The 27,334-nt window shown below is 38.9% G+C and overlaps 1 protein-coding gene and 1 long non-coding RNA gene across 2 annotated transcripts in view; both read left to right on the top strand.

Annotated features, from left to right (window-relative positions):
- sppl3 (signal peptide peptidase 3) overlaps window positions 1–16,176 on the top strand; it is a 37,214-nt gene extending 21,038 nt beyond the window's left edge. The window contains exons 3-10 of the mRNA XM_083568812.1: window positions 992–1,083; window positions 1,300–1,419; window positions 1,504–1,582; window positions 3,930–4,042; window positions 10,773–10,879; window positions 10,964–11,318; window positions 11,849–11,958; window positions 13,229–16,176. Of these exons, the coding sequence (XP_083424938.1) occupies window positions 992–1,083; window positions 1,300–1,419; window positions 1,504–1,582; window positions 3,930–4,042; window positions 10,773–10,879; window positions 10,964–11,318; window positions 11,849–11,958; window positions 13,229–13,300 (1,048 nt within the window). The 3' untranslated portion in view covers window positions 13,301–16,176. The remainder of the gene's footprint in view (window positions 1–991; window positions 1,084–1,299; window positions 1,420–1,503; window positions 1,583–3,929; window positions 4,043–10,772; window positions 10,880–10,963; window positions 11,319–11,848; window positions 11,959–13,228) is intronic.
- The window catches only part of LOC310741248, a 248,859-nt gene that overhangs the window by 77,479 nt on the left and 144,046 nt on the right, over window positions 1–27,334 (top strand). The gene's annotated exons all lie outside the window — the stretch shown is intronic.

Raw genomic sequence — 27,334 nt, 5'->3', positions numbered from 1 at the left:
TGTGTGTGTGTGTGTGTGTGTGTGTGTGTGTGTGTGTGTGTGTGTTTTAACAATTTAATATTTAATTTCTTAAAGATATGTTCTATTAAACTGTTCTACTATCTTCAAAAAAAAGTCTTCATTCCTTCCATACTTCATTCATTCACTCCCTCGATATGCGGAACTGTCAGGATTTTCTCCTTTGAAGAGACATTCTTTAGAAGCTGTACATAAAAAGCAAAAGAATCCATAATCGCTAGACTCATAAAGACGTTGGCGATTTCTCGCATGCGCAAAACAAAATTCGAGTTTTTCCAGTACTGACTGGGAATAAACAAACTTGCAGTTTGCCACTCGATCAACTCTTTTTGGCTGTTTGGTTGTAGTTTTTTTTTTATTTTGTGCGCGTCGCCAAACCAAACCTGCAGCGTTGTTCACGCGTCTGGACATTTAAAGGCTGTTTATAAACGGCATGTTAATGGACCACATAGTAATAAAGATGTAAAAGGTTTTAAAAAAATTTTCCTTATTTTTTGGTCATAAAACAAAGAGAAAGATGGTGAATTCTGGAGATAAGCAGATTAGATATGGGGGAGTTGGGAAGCCTGAGTGGAAACATGGAGAGCACGTTGTTTTGGTTTGTTTCGGGTGCGATAGCAGACACTGGCGTGGTAAGCAGATTTCCGGGTTTATTTCGAAACGAGATCATTCATCTCGAGCCCGAGATCCTGCAGAGTGCCGACGTCTCGCTCCTCAAACTGACGTGCACTGTTCTGCCGTTTCTTGGCTGCGTCGACGGTTCGCAACTCTATCAGATGTCTTCAGGACAGTTTTTATTTTTTAAATGGTTGTCATTCCGATGAGAACACAAACCGGACGTTAAAAAAATTTCCATAATTCTTCATCTGAGAAAGATTTTATGAAATTTGGACTCAAGAATACTGGTTTGCACTGGTTATTTTACTGAGATTAAAGTGTGTGCGCGTGTTTTTTTTTTTTTTCTTCCTCCCAGGTCATTAAACATGGACTGTGAGAACCAGGAAAAGGACAAGGATGGAAATCCCACAGCCAACAGCTCTTTTAACAACAGCAACTCCAACAACAGTGAGCGACACACACACTTACACATACACACACCCTCGTAGCTACAAACACACACACGCAGGACCTTTTATTGACATCATTAATAATCGTCTTTACTTGAAACCTCAATATCATTAAATAATTAATTAAAATTTGTGACATTCAGTTATTAAATGTTACATAATGATACCTGTGATAACAACTGATAATACATAATCGTGTGTGTGTGTGTTTCAGGTATTCAGACCATCGACTCCACACAGGCTCTGTTCCTCCCAATCGGAGCTTCTGTCTCACTCCTCGTCATGTTCTTCTTCTTTGATTCGGTCCAGGTGGTCTTCACAATCTGCACTGCAGGTAGTGTGTGTGTGTGTGTTTGCGTATGTAATTATTGTCCACTTACAGGTCATTGACATGCTCGTTTTACTCTCTGTCTCTCAGTTCTGGCCACTATAGCGTTTGCGTTCCTGCTGTTGCCGATGTGCCAGTACCTGACGCGGCCCTGCTCCCCGCAGAACAAGTAAGAGTAATCCAGATGTTCCTTCGCCTCACTGCCATGTGGCTGCTTCTCATGTTTTCATTGCCATACATGTTGCTATAGAAACAGCATTTTCAGGTATACCAAACAAGTTGCTGTAGAAACAGCATTTTCAGACATGTCATACATGTTGCTATAGAAACACCATTTCTAGGCATGCCAGAGAGGTTGCTATAGAAACAGGATTTTCAGGCATGCCACACAGGTTGCTATAGAAACAGCAGGTTATGGACAGCATTTTGGGTTTACCAAACATGTTGCTATAGTAACAATATTTTTGGTTGTTCCATACATGTTGCTATAGGAACAGCATTTTCAGGTATATCTCATACATGTTGCTATAGAAACAGCATTTTTCAGGCATGCCACATATGCTATAAAAACAGCAAATCGCTATAGGAGCAGCGTTTTATGTGTACTGTACATGTTGCTATAGAAACAGCATTTTCAGCTATATTACACATTGCTATAGAAACGACAGCTTTCAGGGACACCGTACATGTTGCTATAGAAACGGCAGCTTTCAGGGACACAGTACATGTTGCTATAGAAACGGCAGTTTTCAGGTACACCGTACATGTTGCTATAGAAACAGCATTTTTTTTAGCTATATTACACATTGCTATAGAAACGACAGCTTTCAGGGACACCGTACATGTTGCTATAGAAACGGCAGCTTTCAGGGACACAGTACATGTTGCTATAGAAACGGCAGTTTTCAGGTACACTGTACATGTTGCTATAGAAACGGCAGTTTTCAGGGATGTTAAGGGACATGTTGCTATAGAAACATTATATAGGGTGTGTTAGAACTGTTATTTTCAGGCTTGCTGTGGAAGTTGATTGTCCTTGCAGACATGTTGTTTGCTTTGTCTTAATCAGCAGCACATGAACTCATAGCATTAATACACCTGAATAATAATTATTTCCAATCCGGTCAAGTAAAATATGGAGTGAACACACATTCTCAGGGTGGTGCTTTACTTCTAAATTACTTTAATGCAAAAAAAAAAAAAAAAAAAAAGCGAGTATAAACTGAGGTTTAACTAACTTTTAAACGATGTCTGGAATAATTAGTCCGGATTTAGGAGACGAGTCTTTAAATAGACGCTTTGACATTATTGGCTTCACAGCGCTGAGCCGAGAAAACCTCCAGGTGTTAAACCGTTTCACTGACGACGCCGGTTCAGGTTTTTTCTTCTTGTCACATGCACCCGCAGGTGATTTCTACAGCTACAGAGAGATTTTATTTGATAAATGCTGCTGTAAGAAAACGACTCATTTGTACCGAAATGTACTGAATTAATGAACTTTGTGTGTTTGTTGTAGCACAATGTACAGGAAGTGGAAATAGTGTAGGGTTTCTCTACATTCGTTTGGGATTCAGCCAACTTCACATTACGCCCTGGAGGAGTCATGTGACCCGCATGCTGCTTTATAGGCGAATAAAAATGTGTTTTTCGGTAATATGTTTATTATAAAAATATTTAACGAAAAACACATGACTCCTCCAGTAAACATGACAAGCCTGAAAAAAGGCCACGTCTATTGTTGATTTTATAAATAAAAAAAAATAAATAAAAAATACCTAGAAATGAAATGTTCCCTCCTAATTTATTATTTTTTTTTTTAATAAAAGGTTTTTTTTATTTTTATTACTGTAACCTTTCATTATTATTATAATTGTTAATATTTAAACTTTACCCGAAGCCCCAGGCCAAGCTGCTACTTTTGGGGCCCTTTAGCAAGGCCCTTAAACCTTTCTGCTCTGGGGGGTGCTCCATCATAGCTGACTGCGCTCTGACCCCAGCTTCCGAACATCACTGGAATAATGCGAAGGAAGAATTTCACTGTGCTGTGAAAATATAAAGCACCTTTCTTTCTATTCTTTACCTTTCAAATGCTAAATGACTCCTGATAAGAACATGAAGATGCATTAGAGATGGTGGAGAAACCCTACGTCATGTCTGCCCTTTATATGCTGTGCTACAACAAACGCACACAAACACACACATACAAGGTCATTAATTAAGTGCAAACGTATTGCGAATGAGCTGCTCATAATAAAAAAAAATGATTCATCTTCCTTCGTATGTATGTAATGTATGAGACGCTGTTGCATAATAAACATCCGAAGTCTTCGGGTTGCTTTCATCCGGTGCTCATTTGGAAATATTCAAAACCTGTAAATAACAAATAAACAAATCATTGCCGTGTAGGACCACGTCCTCGGTTGAACTCCGAATGATTCTCATCATTCAACAAGAGTTATCTCATGTGTAACTGTGTGTGTGTGTGTGTGTGTGTGTGTGTGTGTGTGTTTGTGCAGGATTTCGTTCGGCTGCTGTGGCCGCTTCACGTTGGCCGAGTTGCTCTCGTTCTCTCTCTCCGTCATGCTCGTCCTCATCTGGGTGCTCACAGGACACTGGCTCCTCATGGACGGTAGGATCGTGTGTGTGTGTGTGTGTGTGTGTGTGTGTGTGTGTGTGTGTGTGTGTGTGTGTGTGTGTGTGTGTGTGTGTGTGTGTGTGTGTGTGTGTGTGTGTGTGTGAGACTGAAGGCTCTTGGAAAGTGTCTTGTTTTTGTCTCACGTTACACTGTGCTTCTACTTTCATCTTTTTTTTTTTTTTTTGTTCTATTTACTTTTTTTGTTCGTAACTATTCATTTAGCGCGGCGGCTCATTTTCCAGATCACAAGTCGCGCGTGTCGAATCCTTTTCATCTTTCCACATCGCTCGTTTCTCAAAACAAATCTGTTCGGCTTAGATTAGTGTTTTGTCTCGTCTAATCCTCGGTCTTAGTCGACGGGGAAACGTTTATTTATTTGTTTTTTTCCAACCCTGTACTTTCATTCCTTCGCTTTCATATTTACACGTTTGTTTGTTTTGCTAAAGTTTTTCCTATTGCGGTGTAGGTGCACATTTCGTTCGACTGTTTTGCTGTTGCGACACGTGGACGACACGTTTGTGTAGGACGCTATCCTGAGGATCCGATCCGATATTTTGCCAGAAAACAGAAAGTCGAGAATACGGTGCTTTCCAAAAGTGTGAAGGAACCCCGAGTCTTGTACCGTTTTTGAGAGCAACAAACTCGTCATGTAACTGTAATTTTCGTCAAACTGTCACCTCCGGGTAGCGATGTGACACTTTCCAAGCTTCTTTTAACGTTTGAAGAGCAAACATGCGGCCTTTTTTTATACAGTGCCTGCATTTATATTTAAGTTTGGAAACGGTTTTTTACGTTTTTTTGGAGACACGTGCATTGCCCTCGTTTCTATGCAACACACTGAAGGCAAAAAACGCGCAAGTATTGGGCCGTGATCGAAGTCCTGTGGCGTCCAAAACCGGACATTTTTGATAGAATAGAATAGACTTCTGTAAGACGGAGGACAGGAGAGATGTTCGCCTCACCCCATACTCCAACATGGAGGTGGAAGCTTAATGGTTTAGTTGTTTTGTAGCAGGGAATGTTACATAGGAACATGTTTGTGTCTTTCAAAAACCATAAAAAATCAGGGTGTTTCCAAACCGTATGTAAATATACAGCATCTCGTGTAACCACAACTGCAATGACAAGACTTTCCAGCTTTCCGTACACAAGCCTGCTAGCAAACTTTAGGAGACCGAGGACTAATGAACAGAGGTGTTTATTAGAGGTAGAGATTTTTGGGTTTGACACAAACCCCCTCCTGCACACGCACACATTTGCAGCTCTGTGTGTATATCCAGGTTTATTATTTGACCCTACAACGATGTTCAGAACCTAATGTTTAGTGACTTAAAAAAAAAAAAAAAAAGCCAGCAGAGTCTTAATTATGATTCCAGACACCAGATGAACGAAGTTATAAAATGTTCTGTCAGTACTTTTTCTTCTGTCTGACATCCATCTAAAATGGTGTGTGTGTGTGTGTGTGTGTTTCTCATTCTATATGCTGTATGTGTGTGTGTGTGTGTGTGTGTTTCTCATTCTATATGCTGTGTGTGTGTGTGTGTGTGTGTGTGTGTGTGTTTCTCATTCTATATGCTGTGTGTGTGTGTGTGTGTGTGTGTGTGTGTGTGTGTGTGTGTGTGTGTGTGTTTCTCATTCTATATGCTGTGTGTGTGTGTGTTTCTCATTCTATATGCTGTGTGTGTGTGTGTGTTTCTCATTCTATATGCTGTGTGTGTGTGTGTGTTTCTCATTCTATATGCTGTGTGTGTGTGTGTGTGTGTTTCTCATTCTATATGCTGTGTGTGTGTGTGTGTGTGTGTGTGTGTGTTTCTCATTCTATATGCTGTGTGTGTGTGTGTCTCATTCTATATGCTGTGTGTGTGTGTGTGTGTGTGTGTGTGTGTTTCTCATTCTATACGCTGTGTGTGTTTCTCATTCTATACGCTGTGTGTGTTTCTCATTCTATACGCTGTGTGTGTTTCTCATTCTATACGCTGTGTGTGTTTCTCATTCTATACGCTGTGTGTGTTTCTCATTCTATACGCTGTGTGTGTTTCTCATTCTATACGCTGTGTGTGTTTCTCATTCTATACGCTGTGTGTTTCTCATTCTATACGCTGTGTGTGTTTCTCATTCTATACGCTGTGTGTGTTTCTCATTCTATACGCTGTGTGTGTGTGTGTGTGTGTGTGTGTGTGTGTGTTTTTCTCATTCTATACGCTGTGTGTGTGTGTGTGTTTCTCATTCTATACGCTGTGTGTTTCTCTCATTCTATACGCTGTGTGTGTGTTTCTCATTCTATACGCTGTGTGTGTGTGTGTGTGTGTGTGTGTGTGTGTGTTTCTTATTCTATACGCTGTGTGTGTGTTTCTTATTCTATACGCTGTGTGTGTGTTTCTTATTCTATACGCTGTGTGTGTGTTTCTCATTCTATACGCTGTGTGTGTGTGTGTGTGTGTGTGTGTGTGTGTGTTTCTTATTCTATACGGTGTGTGTGTGTGTTTCTCATTCTATATACGGTCGGTGTGTATGTGTGTGTGTTTCTCATTCTATAAGGTGTGTGTGTGTGTGTGTGTGTTTCTCATTCTATAAGGTGTGTGTTTCTTATTCTATACTCTGTGTGTGTGTGTGTGTGTGTGTGTGTGTTTCTTATTCTATACTCTGTGTGTGTGTGTGTGTGTGTGTGTTTCTCATTCTATACTGTGTGTGTGTGTGTGTGTGTTTCTCATTCTATACTGTGTGTGTGTGTGTGTGTTTCTCATTCTATACGGTGTGTGTGTGTGTGTGTGTGTGTTTCTCATTCTATACGGTGTGTGTGTGTGTGTGTGTGTTTCTCATTCTATACGGTGTGTGTGTGTGTGTGTGTGTGTTTCTCATTCTATACGGTGTGTGTGTGTGTGTGTGTTTCTCATTCTATACGGTGTGTGTGTGTGTGTGTGTTTCTCATTCTATACGCTGTGTGTGTGTGTGTGTGTTTCTCATTCTATACGCTGTGTGTGTGTGTGTGTGTGTGTTTCTCATTCTATACGCTGTGTGTGTGTGTGTGTGTGCGTTTCTCATTCTATACGCTGTGTGTGTGTGTGTGTGTGTGCGTTTCTCATTCTATACGCTGTGTGTGTGAGTGTGTGTTTCTCATTCTATACGCTGTGTGTGTGTGTGTGTGTGTGTGTTTCTCATTCTATACGCTGTGTGTGTGTGTGTGTGTGTTTCTCATTCTATACGCTGTGTGTGTGTGTTTCTCATTCTATACTGTGTGTGTGTGTGTGTGTGTTTCTCATTCTATACTGTGTGTGTGTGTTTGTGTTTCTCATTCTGTATACGGTCGGTGTGTATGTGTGTGTGTGTTTCTTATTCTATACGCTGTGTGTTTCTCTCATTCTATACGCTGTGTGTGTGTGTGTGTGTGTGTGTGTGTGTGTGTGTGTGTGTTTCTCATTCTATATGCTGTGTGTGTGTGTGTGTGTTTCTCATTCTATACGCTGTGTGTGTGTGTGTGTTTCTTATTCTATATGCTGTGTGTTTCTCTCATTCTATACGCTGTGTGTGTGTGTGTGTGTGTGTGTGTGTGTGTGTGTGTGTGTGTGTTTCTCATTCTATATGCTGTTTGTGTGTGTGTGTTTCTCATTCTATATGCTGTTTGTGTGTGTGTGTTTCTCATTCTATACGCTGTGTGTGTGTGTGTGTGTGTGTGTGTGTGTGTGTGTGTGTGTGTGTTTCTTATTCTATACGCTGTGTGTGTGTTTCTCATTCTATACGCTGTGTGTGTGTGTGTGTGTGTGTGTGTGTGTGTTTCTTATTCTATACGCTGTGTGTGTGTTTCTCATTCTATACGCTGTGTGTGTGTGTGTGTGTGTGTGTGTGTGTGTGTGTGTGTGTGTGTGTTTCTTATTCTATACGGTGTGTGTGTTTCTTATTCTATACGGTGTGTGTGTTTCTCATTCTATAAGGTGTGTGTGTGTGTGTGTGTGTGTTTCTCATTCTATAAGGTGTGTGTTTCTCATTCTATACTGTGTGTGTGTGTTTGTGTTTCTCATTCTATACTGTGTGTGTGTGTTTGTGTTTCTCATTCTATACGGTGTGTGTGTGTGTGTTTCTCATTCTATACGCTGTGTGTGTGTGTGTGTTTCTCATTCTATACGCTGTGTGTGTGTGTGTGTGTTTCTTATTCTATACGGTCGGTGTGTATGTGTGTGTGTTTCTCATTCTATAAGGTGTGTGTGTGTGTGTGTGTGTGTGTGTTTCTCATTCTATAAGGTGTGTGTTTCTCATTCTATACTGTGTGTGTGTGTTTGTGTTTCTCATTCTATACTGTGTGTGTGTGTTTGTGTTTCTCATTCTATACGGTGTGTGTGTGTGTGTGTGTGTGTTTCTCATTCTATACGCTGTGTGTGTGTGTGTGTTTCTCATTCTATACGCTGTGTGTGTGTGTGTGTGTGTTTCTTATTCTATACGGTGTGTGTGTGTGTTTCTCATTCTATATACGGTCGGTGTGTATGTGTGTGTGTTTCTCATTCTATACGCTGTGTGTGTGTGTGTGTGTTTCTTATTCTATACGGTGTGTGTGTGTGTGTTTCTCATTCTATACGCTGTGTGTGTGTGTTTCTCATTCTATACGCTGTGTGTGTGTGTTTCTCATTCTATACTGTGTGTGTGTGTGTTTCTCATTCTATACTGTGTGTGTGTGTGTTTGTGTTTCTCATTCTATATACGGTCGGTGTGTATGTGTGTGTGTGTTTCTTATTCTATACGCTGTGTGTTTCTCTCATTCTATACGCTGTGTGTGTGTGTGTGTGTGTGTGTGTGTGTGTGTGTGTGTGTGTGTGTGTGTGTTTCTCATTCTATATGCTGTGTGTGTGTGTGTGTGTGTGTGTGTGTGTGTGTTTCTCATTCTATACGCTGTGTGTGTGTGTGTGTTTCTTATTCTATATGCTGTGCGTTTCTCTCATTCTATACGCTGTGTGTGTGTGTGTGTGTGTTTCTCATTCTATATGCTGTTTGTGTGTGTGTGTTTCTCATTCTATACGCTGTGTGTGTGTGTGTGTGTGTGTGTGTGTGTGTGTGTGTGTGTGTGTGTGTGTGTGTTTCTTATTCTATACGCTGTGTGTGTGTTTCTTATTCTATACGCTGTGTGTGTGTTTCTCATTCTATACGCTGTGTGTGTGTGTGTGTGTGTGTGTGTGTGTGTGTGTGTGTGTGTGTGTTTCTTATTCTATACGGTGTGTGTGTGTGTTTCTCATTCTATATACGGTCGGTGTGTATGTGTGTGTGTTTCTCATTCTATAAGGTGTGTGTGTGTGTGTGTGTGTGTTTCTCATTCTATAAGGTGTGTGTTTCTCATTCTATACTGTGTGTGTGTGTTTGTGTTTCTCATTCTATACGGTGTGTGTGTGTGTGTGTGTGTGTGTGTTTCTCATTCTATACGCTGTGTGTGTGTGTGTGTGTTTCTCATTCTATACGCTGTGTGTGTGTGTGTGTGTTTCTCATTCTATACGCTGTGTGTGTGTGTGTGTGTTTCTTATTCTATACGGTGTGTGTGTGTGTGTTTCTCATTCTATATACGGTCGGTGTGTATGTGTGTGTGTTTCTCATTCTATACGCTGTGTGTGTTTGTGTTTCTCATTCTATATACGGTCGGTGTGTATGTGTGTGTGTGTTTCTCATTCTATACTGTGTGTGTGTGTTTGTGTTTCTCATTCTATACGGTGTGTGTGTGTGTGTGTTTCTCATTCTATACGGTGTGTGTGTGTGTGTGTGTGTTTCTCATTCTATACGCTGTGTGTTTCTCATTCTATACGCTGTGTGTGTTTCTCATTCTATACGCTGTGTGTGTGTGTGTGTGTGTGTGTGTGTGTGTGTGTGTGTGTGTGTGTGTGTGTGTTTCTCATTCTATACTGTGTGTGTGTGTTTGTGTTTCTCATTCTATATACGGTCGGTGTTTGTGTTTCTCATTCTATACTGTGTGTGTGTGTTTGTGTTTCTCATTCTATACTGTGTGTGTGTGTGTGTGTTTCTCATTCTATACGGTGTGTGTGTGTTTCTCATTCTATACGGTGTGTGTGTGTTTCTCATTCTATACGGTGTGTGTGTTTCTCATTCTATACGCTGTGTGTGTGTGTGTGTGTGTGTGTTTCTCATTCTATACGCTGTGTGTGTGTGTGTGTGTGTGTGTGTGTGTGTGTGTGTGTGTGTGTGTGTGTGTGTGTGTGTGTGTGTGTTTCTCATTCTATACGCGGTGTGTGTGTGTGTGTGTGTGTGTTTCTCATTCTATACGCTGTGTGTGTTTCTCATTCTATACGCTGTGTGTGTGTGTGTGTGTGGTTTTCTGACCCTGTAAACTGTCTGACGAGTTTTTTTAACTCTATACAGTGTGTGTCTGCGCGTGTGTGTCTGCGCGTGTGTGTCTGCGCGTGTGTGTCTGCGCGTGTGTGTCTGCGCGTGTGTGTCTGCGCGTGTGTGTCTGCGCGTGTGTGTCTGCGCGTGTGTGTCTGCGCGTGTGTGTCTGCGTGGTTTTATAACTCTGTAGTTTTCTGACTCTTTATACATTTTGCCCTTCTGCTTCTTACACACTATTAGGGGGGTAATTCCGGTTGTTCCATGTGGGCATGCTGTAAGAGGGCATTGTAACAGAGTACAGAAAGTCATAGTGTGTCTGAAACCATGTGATAAGGTAGGGCAAGTATTTACTGTAAAGTGTGTGAATGATGTAATCATGCATTGATGTCGATGACGTTTGTGTGCGCAGCGCTGGCGATGGGTCTGTGTGTGGCGATGATCGCCTTCGTGAGACTCCCGAGTCTGAAGGTGTCCTGTCTGCTCCTGTCCGGGCTCCTCATCTACGATGTGTTCTGGGTAAGAACACCACACACGCCGCACGTTGGCTGGGGTTGTAGATTTCCAAGCGCGAGTGTAACCGCGTGTATCTCCCTCCTTCAGGTCTTCTTCTCAGCCTACATCTTTAACAGTAACGTGATGGTGAAAGTGGCCACGCAGCCGGCCGATAACCCGCTGGACGTCATCTCCCGTAAGCTGCACCTGGGCCCCAGCATGGGCCGTGACGTGCCCCGCCTCTCGCTGCCGGGCAAGCTGGTGTTCCCGAGCTCGACGGGAAGCCACTTCTCTATGCTGGGTATCGGCGACATCGTCATGCCCGGACTGCTGCTCTGCTTCGTGCTGCGTTATGACAACTACAAGAAGCAGGCAAGCGGCGAGGCAGGGAGCCCCGCCAACATGTCCGGGCGCATGCAACGTGTCTCCTACTTCCACTGCACCCTCATCGGCTACTTCGTGGGTGAGTTCCATGTAGGATACAGATGTGATGGGAGAGGAGTTGTGGTTTTTAGATGGTTGGTGGAAGGGGGGGCGGGGGGGTGATCCTGTAGGCAGGAACTAATGAGCAACAGATGGTTGTGTACAATTAGAGCCCGTAGAACGTTTTATTTACTTATTTCACCCCTGACTCACTTAATCACTTGTTTTATTATGAATTTAATGACGTTTTTCCGTAGGAATCTGCAGCCAGATTTCTGTAGAATGATCTAATCCAATAGTGTGTTTGTGTAGAGGCGTTTAATCCTATGGGTGTGTGTGTTTGTGTAGAGGCGTTTAATCCTGTGTGTGTGTGTGTGTGTGTGTGTGTGTGTGTGTGTGTGTGTGTGTGTGTAGAGTTTTCTGAACCTGTAGACTGTATGTAGTATTTTCCGATCTTCTAGTGTGTGTGTAGAGTTTTCTAATCCCATAGATTCTACGTCCTGTGAGATGTCTCCTGTTTTTACAAACATTATATTTCATCATTATCTTTCTCTCGCTCTCTCCTCTCAGGTCTGCTGACTGCGACCGTGGCGTCTCGGATTCACCGTGCCGCTCAACCCGCGCTGCTGTACCTGGTGCCCTTCACCCTGCTGCCTCTGCTCACCATGGCCTACCTGAAGGTACCACTTCCATACAGTCACACCTGCAGAATTCTCCTGCTTTCCTCCAAACACCTGTGATCCTCCACCCCGTTCGTCGTTTACGTCTGATGTGTAGAGCAGGTCACTCTGAAACCATGAGGCTTGAGTTCTACATCGAGGGTTGAGTTCTCTTACATCCGTTGAGTTCTCCTGGCTTTCTGAGTAGAGTTCAGAGTTTTTGAGAATTGTGTGGATGTTGAACATTGCTGTTATTTCAGAAGTGAGATCCTGAAGCGTGTGTAAAAAAAAGAAACTGGGCTGATATTTACACTGAACTTTATGTGGACGTTATACTGCTGTGTGTGTGTGTGTGCTGGGACCGTGGAGAGGATTCTGTACGCTTAATGAATTTAATTTAGTAGTGTTTAAGGTTTTGTTGCCTGGGAGACACACACACACACACACACACACACACACACACACACACACCAGTATTCACTACATTTATAGAGTTACATTTGCATATTGTCATATAGTTTATTAGCAGTATCAGTTCATGTTTTTGTGTCTGTCTTTTGTGGGGGTGTTTGTGTTGTGTCTGTCAGACTCTGAATGGTGTGTGTGTGTGTGTGTGTGTGTGTGTGTGTGTGTGTGTGTGTGTGTGTGTGTGTGTGTGTGTGTGTGTGTGTGTGTGTGTGTGTGTGTGTGTGTCTCTGAATGCCGTGTGTGTCTATAAAAAAACACATCTGTAAAGTGGATATCGGGGGGGACAGGGACGCGAGAGACAGAGAGAGAAAGAGACGAGACGAGACGTGTGTGTGTCTGTCTCTGAATGTCGTGTGTCCCCGTCTCTGAATGTCGTGTGTCCCCGTCTCTGAATGTCGTGTGTCCCCGTCTCTGAATGTCGTGTGTCCCCGTCTCTGAATGTCGTGTGTCCCCGTCTCTGAATGTCGTGTGTCCCCGTCTCTGAATGTCGTGTGTCCCCGTCTCTGAATGTCGTGTGTCCCCGTCTCTGAATGTCGTGTGTCCCCGTCTCTGAATGTCGTGTGTCCCCGTCTCTGAATGTCGTGTGTCCCCGTCTCTGAATGTCGTGTGTCCCCGTCTCTGAATGTCGTGTGTCCCCGTCTCTGAATGTCGTGTGTCCCCGTCTCTGAATGTCGTGTGTGTGTGTATGTGTCTGTCGTGTGTGTGTGTGTGTGTGTGTGTCGCTGTCTGTCCGTCAGTTTGTCCTTGTGTAAGAAAGAAAACAGCCATGTCCCTACACATAAAGGATCATCTGACCATTTTGTCTTCTCGTCTACGTTTCCAGGGCGACCTGCGGCGCATGTGGTCCGAGCCTTTCCACACCAAGACCACCAGCTCCCGGTTCATGGAGGTATGATGGCCATGAGTGAGACGGGCAGCACTCGAATCAACTCATCCTCAACACATACAGAGAGAGAGGGAGAGGAGTGAGAGCAGGAAGGGGAGGGGGGAGGGGGAGTCGCACTCATCCAATCGTCTCCTTATTCGTTCAGATGGAGAGCAGCTCGACTTCACTGCCAGATGGATTCTGCTCAGCACATTCACTCACCTTCTCTTTTACAGACCACTTCTTTTTCCTTACCATCGCTCGCTCTCTCTCTCTCTCTCTGTCTCTCTCTCTCTCTCTCTCTCTCTCTCTCTCATATATCTCCCCATTGGGTCCCTATTGGACTGAGAGGACACTCCTTAATCTAAAGACTTGTCTTTACGGGACACAAGCCGGCGCTCGTTGAGCTCCACGTGATGATTTTTTTTTCTAATCAGCGTCGTTACGGATTTGCATTACGGAGTGTTGGTGTGTTTCTGTTTTTGTTTGTTTGTTAGTTAAGTTTTGTTTTTGAACCACGGACAAGACGCTGAGACGGTCTCAGTTTAGGACAGTGACGAGCCTGAGGGGACCAACACATACGTAAACAAACGCGCGCACACACACACACACAAGGTCACAGATGCTTTTCTGCTTCTCGTCTCTTTCTCTCTCTGTCTCTCGCGTCCCTGTCCCCCCCGATGTCCACTTTACAGATGTGTTTTTTTTTTTTATTTAGAAAGATTTTATTCTTGTCATATACAGAAACGGCGCATTATGAATCGGAGCGTGTCCTCGCTGTTGAGAATGAAATGCCCCCTCTATGTATATATGCGTCCACATGTATTAGGATTATCATGTTGGGGTGCAAGTGTGTGTGTCTGTGTGATCAAATATGAGTGTGTGTGTGTGTGTGTGTGTGTGTGTGTGTGTTTTGTAGGTTTTTGTAGGTGTTCAGGGCTCGGTGGGAATTGTTTTTTTTTTTTTTTTTTTTTTTTTTTTCTTCTTCCCTCAAAATCCAAAAGATGCACCATATTTGTGTTTTCTGATTCGTTCCCTCGTTTAAAGGAATAGTTTGATGGACATTTCCTCGCTCCAAAAGACGTGTCCCCCAGCACAGCCCCCGTCTCCGATCAGCTCGTCAACCTGTTAACACGCCGGTTCCGACACGCTGTGGTTTCAATCCTAGCAAATCGTTCACTTGGATCATCGATATTTCACTTTTCTTTTTTTTTTCTTTTTTCTTCAAATAGATGATTGTTTTAATTAACTAGTAGCGTATCGAGTTGCGGCTCTTCGGTCCGCATGCTCGGTTATGGGAATTTGACACGCCGTTCATTCCGACCAATTAAAGAAATCCCAATACGCAAACACTATTCCATTATTCTTGTAAACGCACGCGGCGCAAAAACGAACCGAAAGCACAGTGTTTGATTTGAATTCGCCGAACGCACTGATTGAGCAAAAAAAAATTTACGGAGTCTGCGAGTTTCCGAGTTTCCAAGTCAGGAGCCTGAGAGAGAACGTGTGTTTATAGCTGCTATAAGGTAAAAGGGAACAGGAACTATTTTGTCTCGAACACGGATTTCTGATTGTAGGGGGTTAAAGGGACGTGCAGCTCATTAACGAGTCCAAAATAAATGTGCCGCACCACCCAGTGTGGATTATTTTCCCGAATCAGCATGACCCGCGCGAACTGTGAACCACACGGGGTTTTTTTTAGGAAGGGACTGAAGGGTGGCAGGGGCTTCAGTACCTGAAAGAGTGTGTGTGTGTGTGTGTGTGTGTGTGTGTGTGTGTGTGTGTGTGTCTGACTGAACTGAATGTATGGCATTACCTCGGTTAAATGAGGTTCAGAACGGTGCTCTTTCAGTCGATTGCGGGCGTCTCTTAGAGGCAGTGCGGCTCGGAGGCATGTGCCGACGATCCTGACAAACCTCCGGGTCCCGATTACCGTGTTCTGTTCGTTGAGGCGGCTTCTTCAAACCCACCTGTAATAAGAATCCAACAGAATTTGTGTTTTAATATTACGTGTACATGAAATAATGCGGTGAATGGCTCATGCCTCATGGCTTACGTCCCCTGTTAATTTCAGTATTTCAGACGGTTATTTTGGCCCAAGAGACTGAAATCTTGTGTGTGTGTGCGCGCGTGTGTGAATGCAGATTGCTGGTTTGTCTGTCGAGGTCTTCTTTAGTTCCGCTTCTTTTTCCTTTTTTTTTTTTCTTTTTTTTCTTTTTCCTGTTACCCGTTTTATTATTTCTAACTCGGAGTTGTCTGGCCTTGCATGTGAAGTGTACAGTGTGTCGTCGTTCAGGAAGCCCACGGCAACACTGCGACACTCGGGCACGCGCAGGGCTTCGGCGAACGAGAGTACGATTGCACAAACATTAGCGCTCGGGCGACAAAAAAAAAAACCCCGGACGCTTTGGGCCCCCTGGATCTCCGACAGGGACAGAGAACTTTTTTTGTTTTCTCCTGACCACGGCACGTTCCGAGGCATCGCGGCTGTCGAATTACACACAATCCCCTTTCCGTGATCCTCTGCTAGCCACACCTCATAACACTGACACCATTTCCAAAAGGTTTTTTTTTTTTTAGGACAAGGTTCCTTCTTTTTTGTTTTATTTTGTCCCATTGTTTGTGTTTTTATTTTATATATATTCTTTTCTTGTCCTTCACTCCCTGCCAGCAGAGGGCGTCGGATTGGGCTCCGTTGGCACATTTGCGATACGGCCAAATGGATTCTGTATAAAAGTGGATTTAAAAAAAAAAAAAAAAAAAAAAAAAAAGAATAAAATAAATTAAGAACTGTGTAGTGACCTATGGATCCTGACGTGCTGTACCATAAACGTTTTCACCTCCTTGAACCTGTTCCCCTTCATCCAGTCAGGATTCTGCTGTAAATAAACGTGACTCTAACTGTAGCGTCTCTTTCACTGTCTCGCTCAGTGTTGCCCCTCCCCCAAAAAAGTCTCAATGCATTTTCAAAGAAATGGACTCTATAAGCAGCTACAGAAAAAGTGAGAACTTTTAAAGGAAAAGTGCATCCTGAGCGACTTCTGCATTCCACTTTAGAACAAACCGTCGCTCTGCAGTGGCACCGAAACAGCGATGCGGCGGCGCTTTAATCTCTCAATTCTTCTTCTGTCACCAGAACAACTTACACCACTATCGCGGTCATGTCCTTCATCTCCGAGATCTCTAACAAGGGGAACCAAGAGAAAGTGAAATCTCTCTGGCTTACAGGTCGGGGGGAGGAGGTTCATACCCCAGTATCACCAAGCTGCCACTCTTGGGCCCCTGAGCAAGGCCCTTTACCTTCTCTCCTCCAGGGTTGCTGTATTACGACTGACCCCAAGCTCTGACCCCAGTTTCCGAACACGCTGGAAAACGTGAAGAAAGAATTTCTCTCTGCTGTAATGTTTGTGACAAGTCGAGTCTCCGCTGGAATTCGAGGCGAAATAGTTTTTGACGTCGAATTTCACTGGAAAACGGTAAGTAAAAAAAAAAAAAGGTTGATTAAGGGCTGAACACCAAAATGTTCATTATACCATATGTTTAAGATCATTTATTTGCTAATCCCACTGTGAGATGGACGTGGTAGACTTCTCACGTGGGCGGGGCGGGGTGGAGGTGGACGGCACTCGATAAGCACTGGAATGACTAAACAACTCGTTCTTTATGTTTGCGTTTTGTTGATGTAGTTTAAATGGGGTCATTACAGAAATGTGTGCTCCAGTTTTTGCTGCAAAACACCTACGATTTATATCTGGTGGCGAAAACCGTCACATTAATGCAATAATCCAGACATACATTATTATTACAAGTAAAGCAAAAAAATATATATATATCCAGAATGGTGACAAATGTAGAAAATACTGTTTGAATGATTTTACTGGAGTTACAGCTGCACTGTAGGGACAGAAGTATTAGGACACCTGATTTTTCCAGCCGTATGTGGTTTTTGGAGGCATGCAATTGTATAGGGTGTCTTTTGATGCAGTAGCAAGAAATGTTCCCTTTTCACAAGCTTAAAGACCCAAACCTGTTTCAGCCATGTTCCAGCCCCATGACATGGGTTGGAGTGGGAGATCTCTTGCTATAAAACTTCAACCTTATTAAGCACCTTTGGGGTGAATTTGAGAACTGAATGCACTTTAACCCAACAGAAGAATGAAGGTTAATATAACAGCCAACGAGGACTGGATTGGGAACGGAAAGTTCAAAACGCACACCCCAATCTTATGCTCAGGTGTCCACAAACTTTTGTTCATTCAGTCATTTGTTTTTGTTTCATTTTATTTTGTTTCATTTTGTTTATGGTGAGAGCAAGCGCTGTTGTTGCACGTTCTGCCACAAGGTGTCGCTGTAGTGCATTTTATAATCCCACAAGTTTTTTCTCACCACAAAATAATACTGTATTTCTAGAAATACATCAGAAGTTTATGCGTTTTTACCGATTGCGAATGACATTTAGGACCGAAATCTATTTACTTGAAAATAAAATTATTCTTTCAAAATATTATACATATTTTCTGAAGAAAAGAAATCGGAAACATTATTAAATACAAACAATTTATTATATTTTCACCTATTTAATAGTTAATATATACATATCGTGGACAATAAATAAAGAAAACCGTTACTTTTATTTTATTTTTTGGCGAATTTGCGTTGTGTTAATTTACTCAAATTCACATCCTGTTTTTTTTTATTATTATAATTTCCTAATTAACGGGCTGGTTGATTTATATGGAACGTAATTAACTTTCCAATAAATAAACACAAAAGAAAGACACGTCTATGTGTCTCATATTCACTCTTTAATTCTGGACTACAGAAAAATAATAAAATATCTGCCGATTGAGATTTGTCAGATCGCCGCCATATTGGACGCGACCAAGTTTAACGAGGGGTGTACCGCTGACATTACATACATTTTATTATTTCGAAATGTTAACAGGCATGCGGTAAAGTATTAAAAGCATTAAAAGCGAATATATGTGCTCTTATCTAGGGATGCTGGCTAATTTATTTAGTACTAAAATGCATCACAGTATGTTCGGGTTCAACCAATAAGCTCATCATTCCCCCTTCAAGATGGCGGCGATGAAGCCATACTGTCATCACGGCCGCGAGGCTGCGCTGTGGTTTCGCAGCCAAAATGGCGGCCTTCACGCTTTATACACAGAATATCCAGTTTAAACACCAAACACTGGGGAAAGGGAGAAAATAAGCTGTAATATTCAAATTGTGTCCAAAAATATTTTATTAATAAGATATTAGTTCAAAACTCCTCGGAAAGGTGAGAGGAGTGATGCATGAGGCCGCCATGATGAGAGCCTGAGGAGAAAACTCTAGTTTGGGCCTGGTACATAGCATTTGCAATAAACGTACACAATTAAACAGGTTGGAGTTTATAAGCATGTTTATGTGATAAGGGTTTTAAATTACAACTAAATAAAGTGTTTAAAAATATAAAACCTTTGTGAAATGGGTTGCCAGAGCAAACTCAGGGTTGCCATGTTGATGGTAAACCACCCTCCGTTTTGAAATTGGCGCGAAAGAGAGATCTATAGGATGTGCTTCTCTGCTCAGATCTTCGTTTGCTTTAATTACTTACAAAATTAATAATGTTAAAATAATTTTGTAGCAACTATTTGGCATTAAAATAAAACTGGAGAGGGGGTCAGGATAGTATCATTGCATAGCAATATTTATTATTGGGAGAAAAAAAAAACAGGTCTTTGGTGATGTCCAGAATTGTATGATGAAATTTTCAGCTTGCCTTTTATTAGTTTATTCATCTTTCCTTGGTCTATTTGAATGTTTTTTACTCCGTTCATATCCACAATACCATTTGGTTGCACGCTTATTTAAAAAAAATATATAATAATAGCGCCATGCAGGAGCTCTTTAGTTTGTCCACCACATCTATCATCTTGTAGATCCCTAACTGTTCGAGATAACTTGGTATTTGAGCCGTAACTCAGCTAGCTTAAAGAAGCTCAGTTTATACGCCAATGGCAGATCTACATCCGTACTGTATTTATCTTTACTACACCAATAAACATCAATTGAAAATGTTGTTCCTTGTTTTTAGGAGCTTAAACCACTACCTTTTGTATCAGATTGCATTAGGGTGGTCAACAAGCAGACTTCTCACAGCGGGAGCAAAAATACAACGCTAACAGTAAACATCGGACCGTTATGATGAATGAGGGTGGATAAGGGTGTCTGCCAAATGGTGTAAATGTAAACTCAAACATTTAATTAGAAGTATTGTAAGTGACAAGACGAGAGGCTTCACAAGGACATTTGAAAGTCAGAAAGCTTGTAGCTTGTACCTGCTTAGAGCGTGAAATTATTTATATTTTTTATCTGTCCAATTTTTCCACAAGCGCTCAGCTGTGCTTGACATTCGCATAAATCCGAAGGTCTGCTTTTAGGTGCTTTGATCCTATTTAATCCTGAATTTAATCCCAAATTTGTTGTGCATACAGTAAATTGGTATTAATTGGATAAACAGCCTTCATATTAACATGAACCTGTTCCATTTTTAGAATTCTGTGCACTAATCTGCCCATGATGCTCAGGAGCCATGATTTCAGCACGGAGGGGGTTCGGGGTTGGGGTTGTCAAGGTCGCAGCAGAGACACTGCGACTGTGGAATTTCTCAGGTCCACCCCTGATCACTTATTGGTTAAAGGACCAAAACACCCCTGGCTGGATGAGTGGACAGGAATATCCATGGTGCTGTGGGGCCTGGAGCAATGTCTATCTATAGAGCAAAATATACATACATGTCAGAATCAGAGAGACAAATGATGAACCAAATACAGGCTACACCAAATTATTCAACAGATAATATATATGAAGTGCAAACGGTAAATGGGTTTGAAAGCATCTAATGCATAATCACAGCACAATTTTCTTTCTTTCGTTTACTATATAACATGTATACATGGATAAAAGGCTTTTACTAAATATCATTTTAGGGTTTAAATGATTCATGATTGAAAAGAATTGGGTTTTTACTCATTGATCTTTATTTCTCAGTGTAGTTAAGTATTTCGTTCTTTAAAAAAGAACAGTAGTAGAATTTGATAAATGCACAGTGCATTATATAAATGAGTACTGGTGAATATTTTGCATACTTTTCTCATTTAAAACAACATATATTTTTTTAACAAATGATATCATAAACAACAACCTAAAATTTACATTATATAACATCATATCAGTTTTTTTTCTATTTGATTCTTCCTCTCTTTTTTTTTTGCTTCATTGATGACAGCGTGCAGTCGACCTTCACAAATTTGTGCAAAACTTTGTTTCATTTCAGATCAAATCCATCCGATCCCGTCAATATAAGAGATAAGACATGAGAAAATTAATTTGATTTCACATTTTGAACAAACCATAACCTGGTCATTATTACACATTTACATCATTGTATTTAGGGACCAAGAAATAGTGCTAAATCCTGAATATTTACAATATTAAACATTTACTTTTTTTTTTATATTTAAATAAAGTAAAAAACAGCCTAATTGTGGTTACACAATTTATGACTCCACTGTATTTAAAATATATAAATAATTTCTAATGCAATATTTTACAATAGCAATTAGTTTTTTTCCCTGTTTTATTTTTTATTATTCTATTATTTCCATTAATTTTCAGATACATGTATGTTTTTGTTTCATTAAACGACAAAAAAACAATAATTATAATATTAACAATAATAATAATATATAAGTGAGATATAATTCTTATATAATTATATATATATATATATATATATATATATATATATATATATATATATATATATATATATATATAATATCTCACAATAATTCAATAAGGTTTATTTGTTTTAGTTAACATTAAAAAAGAAGAAAATGTTAGAAATGTCTGCATTTTAAAAATTTGATTAATTTAATTCGGTTTCATTTGATTTTTATTTGTAAAGTATTTTTAATAGTTCACTGTCACAATGCTGCTTTACAGATATAAATAGATTAAGAATAGGAAATTTTATATTCCTGAATTTATAATCAAATTTTATTCATAACGCAAAACTCTTTGAGATGATCCTTTAGTCAAAAAACAAAAACCAAAACAAAAAAAAAACATTAAACAACCAGAACATGATTCTTTACTCTTTATTGGCTCACAAGTCAAGTTTACATTGTCTTTACGAACTATATTTAAAGTTTGTCACGTACATCAGTAGTAATGTTAAGTTATGCAAACGAGTCCAAACGTTACTTTATTGACCCACACTATAAAGTAAATATCTATATTTCTATATCATACAGGCAATTTTTTTGAATTTTTGAATGAAAGAAAGGATTGTAAACTTATGCCTATGTTTAATTATTAGATATATTAAAAAACAGCATACAACTTAACTGAAAATGTAAACAATTACAGGTCTGAATAGAACCGTAACATAAAAAGAGCAAATGACAGGTAAAGTCTGTGGCTGCTGATGATTAGGTTCATTATAGGTTTGCCTCTTTCAGCACTGCGCACGGCTTTCTGGGCTTGTTTGAATAAGACTTCATCGCCATTGCACAAGATTGGTTTCCCCCTTGAGCATGTTGGCCTTTGACCCTGTGAACATTCCATGAGTAGGGTGTGAGGTGAAGTGAGGAATTCTTCTGAAGTCTACTTATGAAGAGTGAGGGTTAAAATGTCACCCGCAGATAATGACTTATGGAATAGATGGTAAAATAGATGTTATAAAGCCAGAAGATTGGTGTAATAAACAGATTATAAAAGGAATGATGCAGACGGTTTATTGGCGAACAATAAGCAACGTCGAATTGAACCTCTGCGGGACTTTGCACATGCATGTCTCCCATGTTTTTGTCGCACACTGCACAATTTCTAGATATTTCCCTTTTTTTCACTCTCTTCTTGCATTTGCAGTACTGCAATTTGTACATTTGTCTTTAATGCCTTTTATCTCCTGCTTAAGTACTTTATATTGTAGGTTGCTGGAGGATTCCTGTGAGCTTGATGGTTTGGTGTGACAGACTGCTTCCTGTACAAATGACATGAAAAATCTTGAATCTCGTAAAATGGCACACAAATTGGAGAATAAATTACAATTCTCATGAACCCTAAGCTTAATCGTGTAAATCATTATAATACTATAATAATTATTAATTAAAAAATAACTGGAACTTTGAGGATTTGGATTTGGACTGTAGTTAATGTCAACTGTCTGCTACACTGACTCACGACTACAGTTTGCATATAATCACCATCACTGCACCTCAACATCATTTATCTGTAATAAATGGACGTTCGGTGCAACCCAGATGAGGACAGGTTCCTCTTCAGTCTGGTTCCTCTCAAGGTTTCCTCCTTATGCCATCTCAGGGAGTTTTTCCTTCACCACAGTCGCCATCGGCTCACTCATCAGGGACAAACTTACTTATAAAGAACATCTTATTTATTCTCCATCACCACATTATCTGTGTAAAGCTGCTTTCAGACAATGTGTATTGTTAAAAGCGCAACACAAATAAAAAACAAATTGAATTGTATATTTATTCTTGTCAAAATGCATCTTTATGGGATATTTTTTCAAGACAAACCTTAAATGATCTGTTTATTTTTTACAATGAATCAACAGGGAAAGATATTTCAGGAATCAGGCAAAACATCAAGCAACCTTAAACAATTCAATGATGAGCTCTTCAGGGGTTTGAGGGTTTCTCCTTCAGAAAGTTTTACATAAAACTTTTATTTTGAGACTTCAAGAGGCTATGCTATTATTATTATTATTATTATTATTATTATTATTATTATTATTATTATTATTATTATTATTATTATTAATATATATGCAATTTGCCAATAATTTCATTCAATTTTTATTTATTTACTGAATTTATAGTTTTTATTGTCCAGGATGTTAATAATAAATAATGCATAGAGGAAAACACTTGATATAAAATTAAGTAGAAATAGTTTCACTCTCATTGGTCGTTGACTTTATTTAATATTGTGAGATCTTGTTATGAAAAGGAACAGAACATACCTGTAAAAGTGCTGGCATTGGAGATTCCTTCCAAAATTGCTGAAGAAATCTCTCCAGTGCGAACTTCACCATATCAATTAAAGTTGACGTGTTAAATATATAATATTTGTAAAAACTATAACAGAAATTAAAGCATTAAATGAATAATTAGCACAAACTGTATGGATCTGGAGAATATCCTGGGGGCAGGAGGTGAGAAAACACACTCACATTATTGTTAAATAATTGTGTTCCCAAAATGGATGAATTACACAATTGCGATTTCTGACCTTACATCATACAATTATTAAAGGAAATGTATCTCTATAGAAAATATAGAATTCAAGAATACTGTATTTAATCATTTTCCAGGTTCAGGTTTGAGTCTGTTTGCCCTCGATGTTTCTTCGTCGTTAAACTATATGCGTAAATGTATTTATTTGAATTTATTATTTTATGTACATTGCTTTATGAATAAAATCAGATTGGATTTATCCATGCAAATTCACTTCTAGAATCAGTTTTGTACCAAAATCATATCATATTTTGGAATAGAAATTTAGACAAACAGAGCACAGAATCAAATAGGGGACTCTGAGTGTTCAAAAAGGAAATACATACATACATGCAAACATACATACATACATACATACATACATAGATTTCATTTAGCTTTAAAGCAGAGCTTCACCTGCTCCTTCACAAATGAGAACTTGAAGAAAACTTTCTCACCTCAGAAGTTGTACATGTAGTCAAGATTGTATGTTTCATGTATATAAACTTTAACTTAATGTCCACATCTTGACTTCTCATGACTACTGGAAAAGACACAAGTTCACATAACTGAATTTTTTTTGACAGTTTATTCACTCCTGCCATGTGAAGATACTTCCTCCTCACCTTCACATTTATTCTCAACACCAAGCGTCACCAACCTTTTTGAAACTGAGAGCTACTTGAAGGGCTACCAGTTTGATACACACAGTTTTCAGTTTGATCTGAAATAACAAATTTGCTCAATTTACCTTTTATCATATGTTTTTATTAATAATTAATGATATTCATCTATGTGACGACACTGATCATGTTAATGATTTCTCATAATAATTATCAACAATGATCTAACAAAGTAGGAAACAGCTATTTTTTTGAGACGCCGCCACGTTGGTGACCCCTGGATCTCTCTTTTACCATCTCTTTAGATTCCAAAGTGTAATACAAAACAAATATTCATTCTGAAATCAGCAACTCTCTCATCTCCTCATTTTCACTACGATCACAATAAAGATTAGCGAAGAAACTGCAAAAGCTTTACAGCAGCTCAGAAATCCATCAGTCACTTCTTTTTCTTGTTCACATTTCTTTTTATTCTGTTGTCCAGAGCTTAGAAATGGCCTCTGAACATTATCTCTGTAATATAAAAGTTATTTTTATTGTTCAGAATGTTTAGAATAGAAATCAAAGAAAGCATTTAAAGCTGTGTTTTGGGGAAAATGAGTTTAGATTTTAATACGATGACATTTTTATACATATATAATATTATTTGGAGATTAATAGAAAATGTGGGTCAGGAATTCCTGTCAGGAAAAACATTTTTTTGCCACGTTAATTATTTGAAATGTTTGATATGGGAACTCGGGCTGTGTGAAAATAATTTGTATAAGCGAATTGCATGTTTTAACTCGTTATAAAGCTTTGCATGTTTCACACAATTATCACTTTCATACGTCAGAAATACATTTATTTTACTCACACATTTTCCTAATTGTTCCAGTGACTTACTCTAATAAACACACACATTTGTTTTTAAAGATTGTTAAATCTATCTGTATTTATTGCACTTTTAAAGTCAGTTTATAAATGGCAGCTTATGAAATGTTTATTGTTAATAAATTCATCGAAAGGAGTTTATCAGAATCGACAAATCTGTTTAGCAAACGAGTTGTATTAAATCTCTCTAAAAAAATTCATGTAACAAGTGAATTCTGTCTTATATATCGCTAGATATAAATAAAATGCATAGTGCAAAATATGGCAAAAATAATTGATGTGTAATTAAATATAAAAAGTTTCGTTTACATAAAAAAAAAAAAAAACATGAATGATTTTATTAAGAACTGTTCCATGGTTTGAGTTCGTTTTAAATGATGCATTATTATTATTATTATTATTATTATTATTATTATTATTATTATTATTATTATTATTATTATTATTATTAAGTTCCTCTTACCACCTTGATTATATACCAATATTAGTATCTCCTAAATGTTTTATTTCTTTTAAATGACTGCAGTTTGCCATCAATTATCCTTTTATTTATTTATTGACACTTTTTTTTCATGATTGTACAGGATGTTCACTAAGTCAGGACCTAATGGAAATATATTGAACAAATTTCTGCAGAAGTGTGATCAATAATGCATAAAGAAAATATGCATAATTGAGAATAAACTATTTCATTCTCATTGGTAATTGACTTCTTAGATCCCTAAAGTTACATATAAAGTTATGAGATTGTTGTGAATATCAGATTGCGTTAAACAGCCAAAAACTAAATTCTCAAATTCTCTTCAGTTTAATCACTGTAACTTGTAGTATATAAAATTTTAGTTTACAATATGCAAATAAAGCGTGTAACAAGTTTAATAATCTGCATGGATATTTTTGCAATCAATTTTTTTAGATAAGGATTTTAAATGTTTTTTTTTTTTGCACTATAAATTTTTTTTAAATAAAAAACTTTTTTGAAATAAAAAGAATCAAGAATTGTTGAATATGCAAATGAATTCCTTTTTGAATTCTTTCTCAGTACTAAAACCCACACTGTGTTATATCTTGACTGTTCTTTATATCTCGATCCTGTCACCGTACATGTCGTTCTTTCCTTCTGCAGCAGTGTGATGCTCCACACAGTCGTGTCCGACATGATTGCGACACTGCATTTGCAGTCTCGCTCCTCTTGTGAAATTCTCTACCCTCTTTATAACCCCCTCCACCCCTATGCTAGGAATGTGGGGCATGTGCTCGGTAGTAAAAAAAAACTGACAAAGTGCTGAAGATGGTGTTCCATATATATATATATATAAAGTAGGGTTCAAGAGTTTACTTCCCAGCCACATTATTTCTCTTACAGGAACCAGCTACAGAGAGGAAAATTACAACACACTGGATCACCATATAGGGAAATGATGGATAACGATCCTGGTGGTATTGAAGAAGAAGAAGACCTGAAGACAGAGGCAGCACTGGAGGGGAGGGAGGGGAAAGGGGGGAGAGGTCAAAGGGCACAGGAAGAAGGGAGGAACATTTTTGGAGGAAGGGATGGAATTAGGTTGGGGGTAATAACAAAAGACAAACCACCCATGACTCGAAAGGTCTCTTTTAGGATACACATGTAGGCTGATAGAAGTCAGGACTCAGTGGAAAGTTGCTCTAGAATGAAATTCAATGCAGTACAGTGTAATAAAATTTTTTATTATTATTTTTGTAATGAACGACATTAACTGAGAAGTTGAAATAATTCTCTTTGGAAAGATTTCCCAATATATTACATAAAATGTCTGAGATTATTAAAATAAATCTATTTCTGTATTCCTTCTTCTAAAAATATTTCTCCGATTATTAAAAAAAATCTTAAATCTTATAAATTTTTTTAATTATTGATTGGAAAATAAACCATGATCTAATTTTTTTAATTCAAAAATGAAAACCTCATTTCTTCTTATATTATTATGATCTTATTAGAATTATTTAAATGATTTCTCTATTTCTGAAATAAATGAAAGCATTATTGGATGTCTCGTATATGATATACAAAACTGATATGTATAATTTTTAATAAAAAAAATAATAAATATATGGTTTTAATGTATACAATGATACATATATTACTGACATAAAATTCAGTAATATTTTGGTTCCTGTTTTCTTTTTAGGGAACCAAAATAACTTTTAAACATACTTAAGATTTGTGCTTTTAACTCCACAAAAATAATGCCTTTGTTTATTTAAGGAAAAAAAAGGAAAGTTGCTCTATT

The sequence above is a fragment of the Silurus aristotelis genome (genome assembly GCF_946808225.1).
Source record: "Silurus aristotelis genome assembly, chromosome: 18".
In the NCBI taxonomy this organism is placed as follows: domain Eukaryota; kingdom Metazoa; phylum Chordata; class Actinopteri; order Siluriformes; family Siluridae; genus Silurus; species Silurus aristotelis.
Note: the sequence above shows the minus strand (reverse complement) of the source record. Positions and strands in the feature narration are given on the sequence as shown.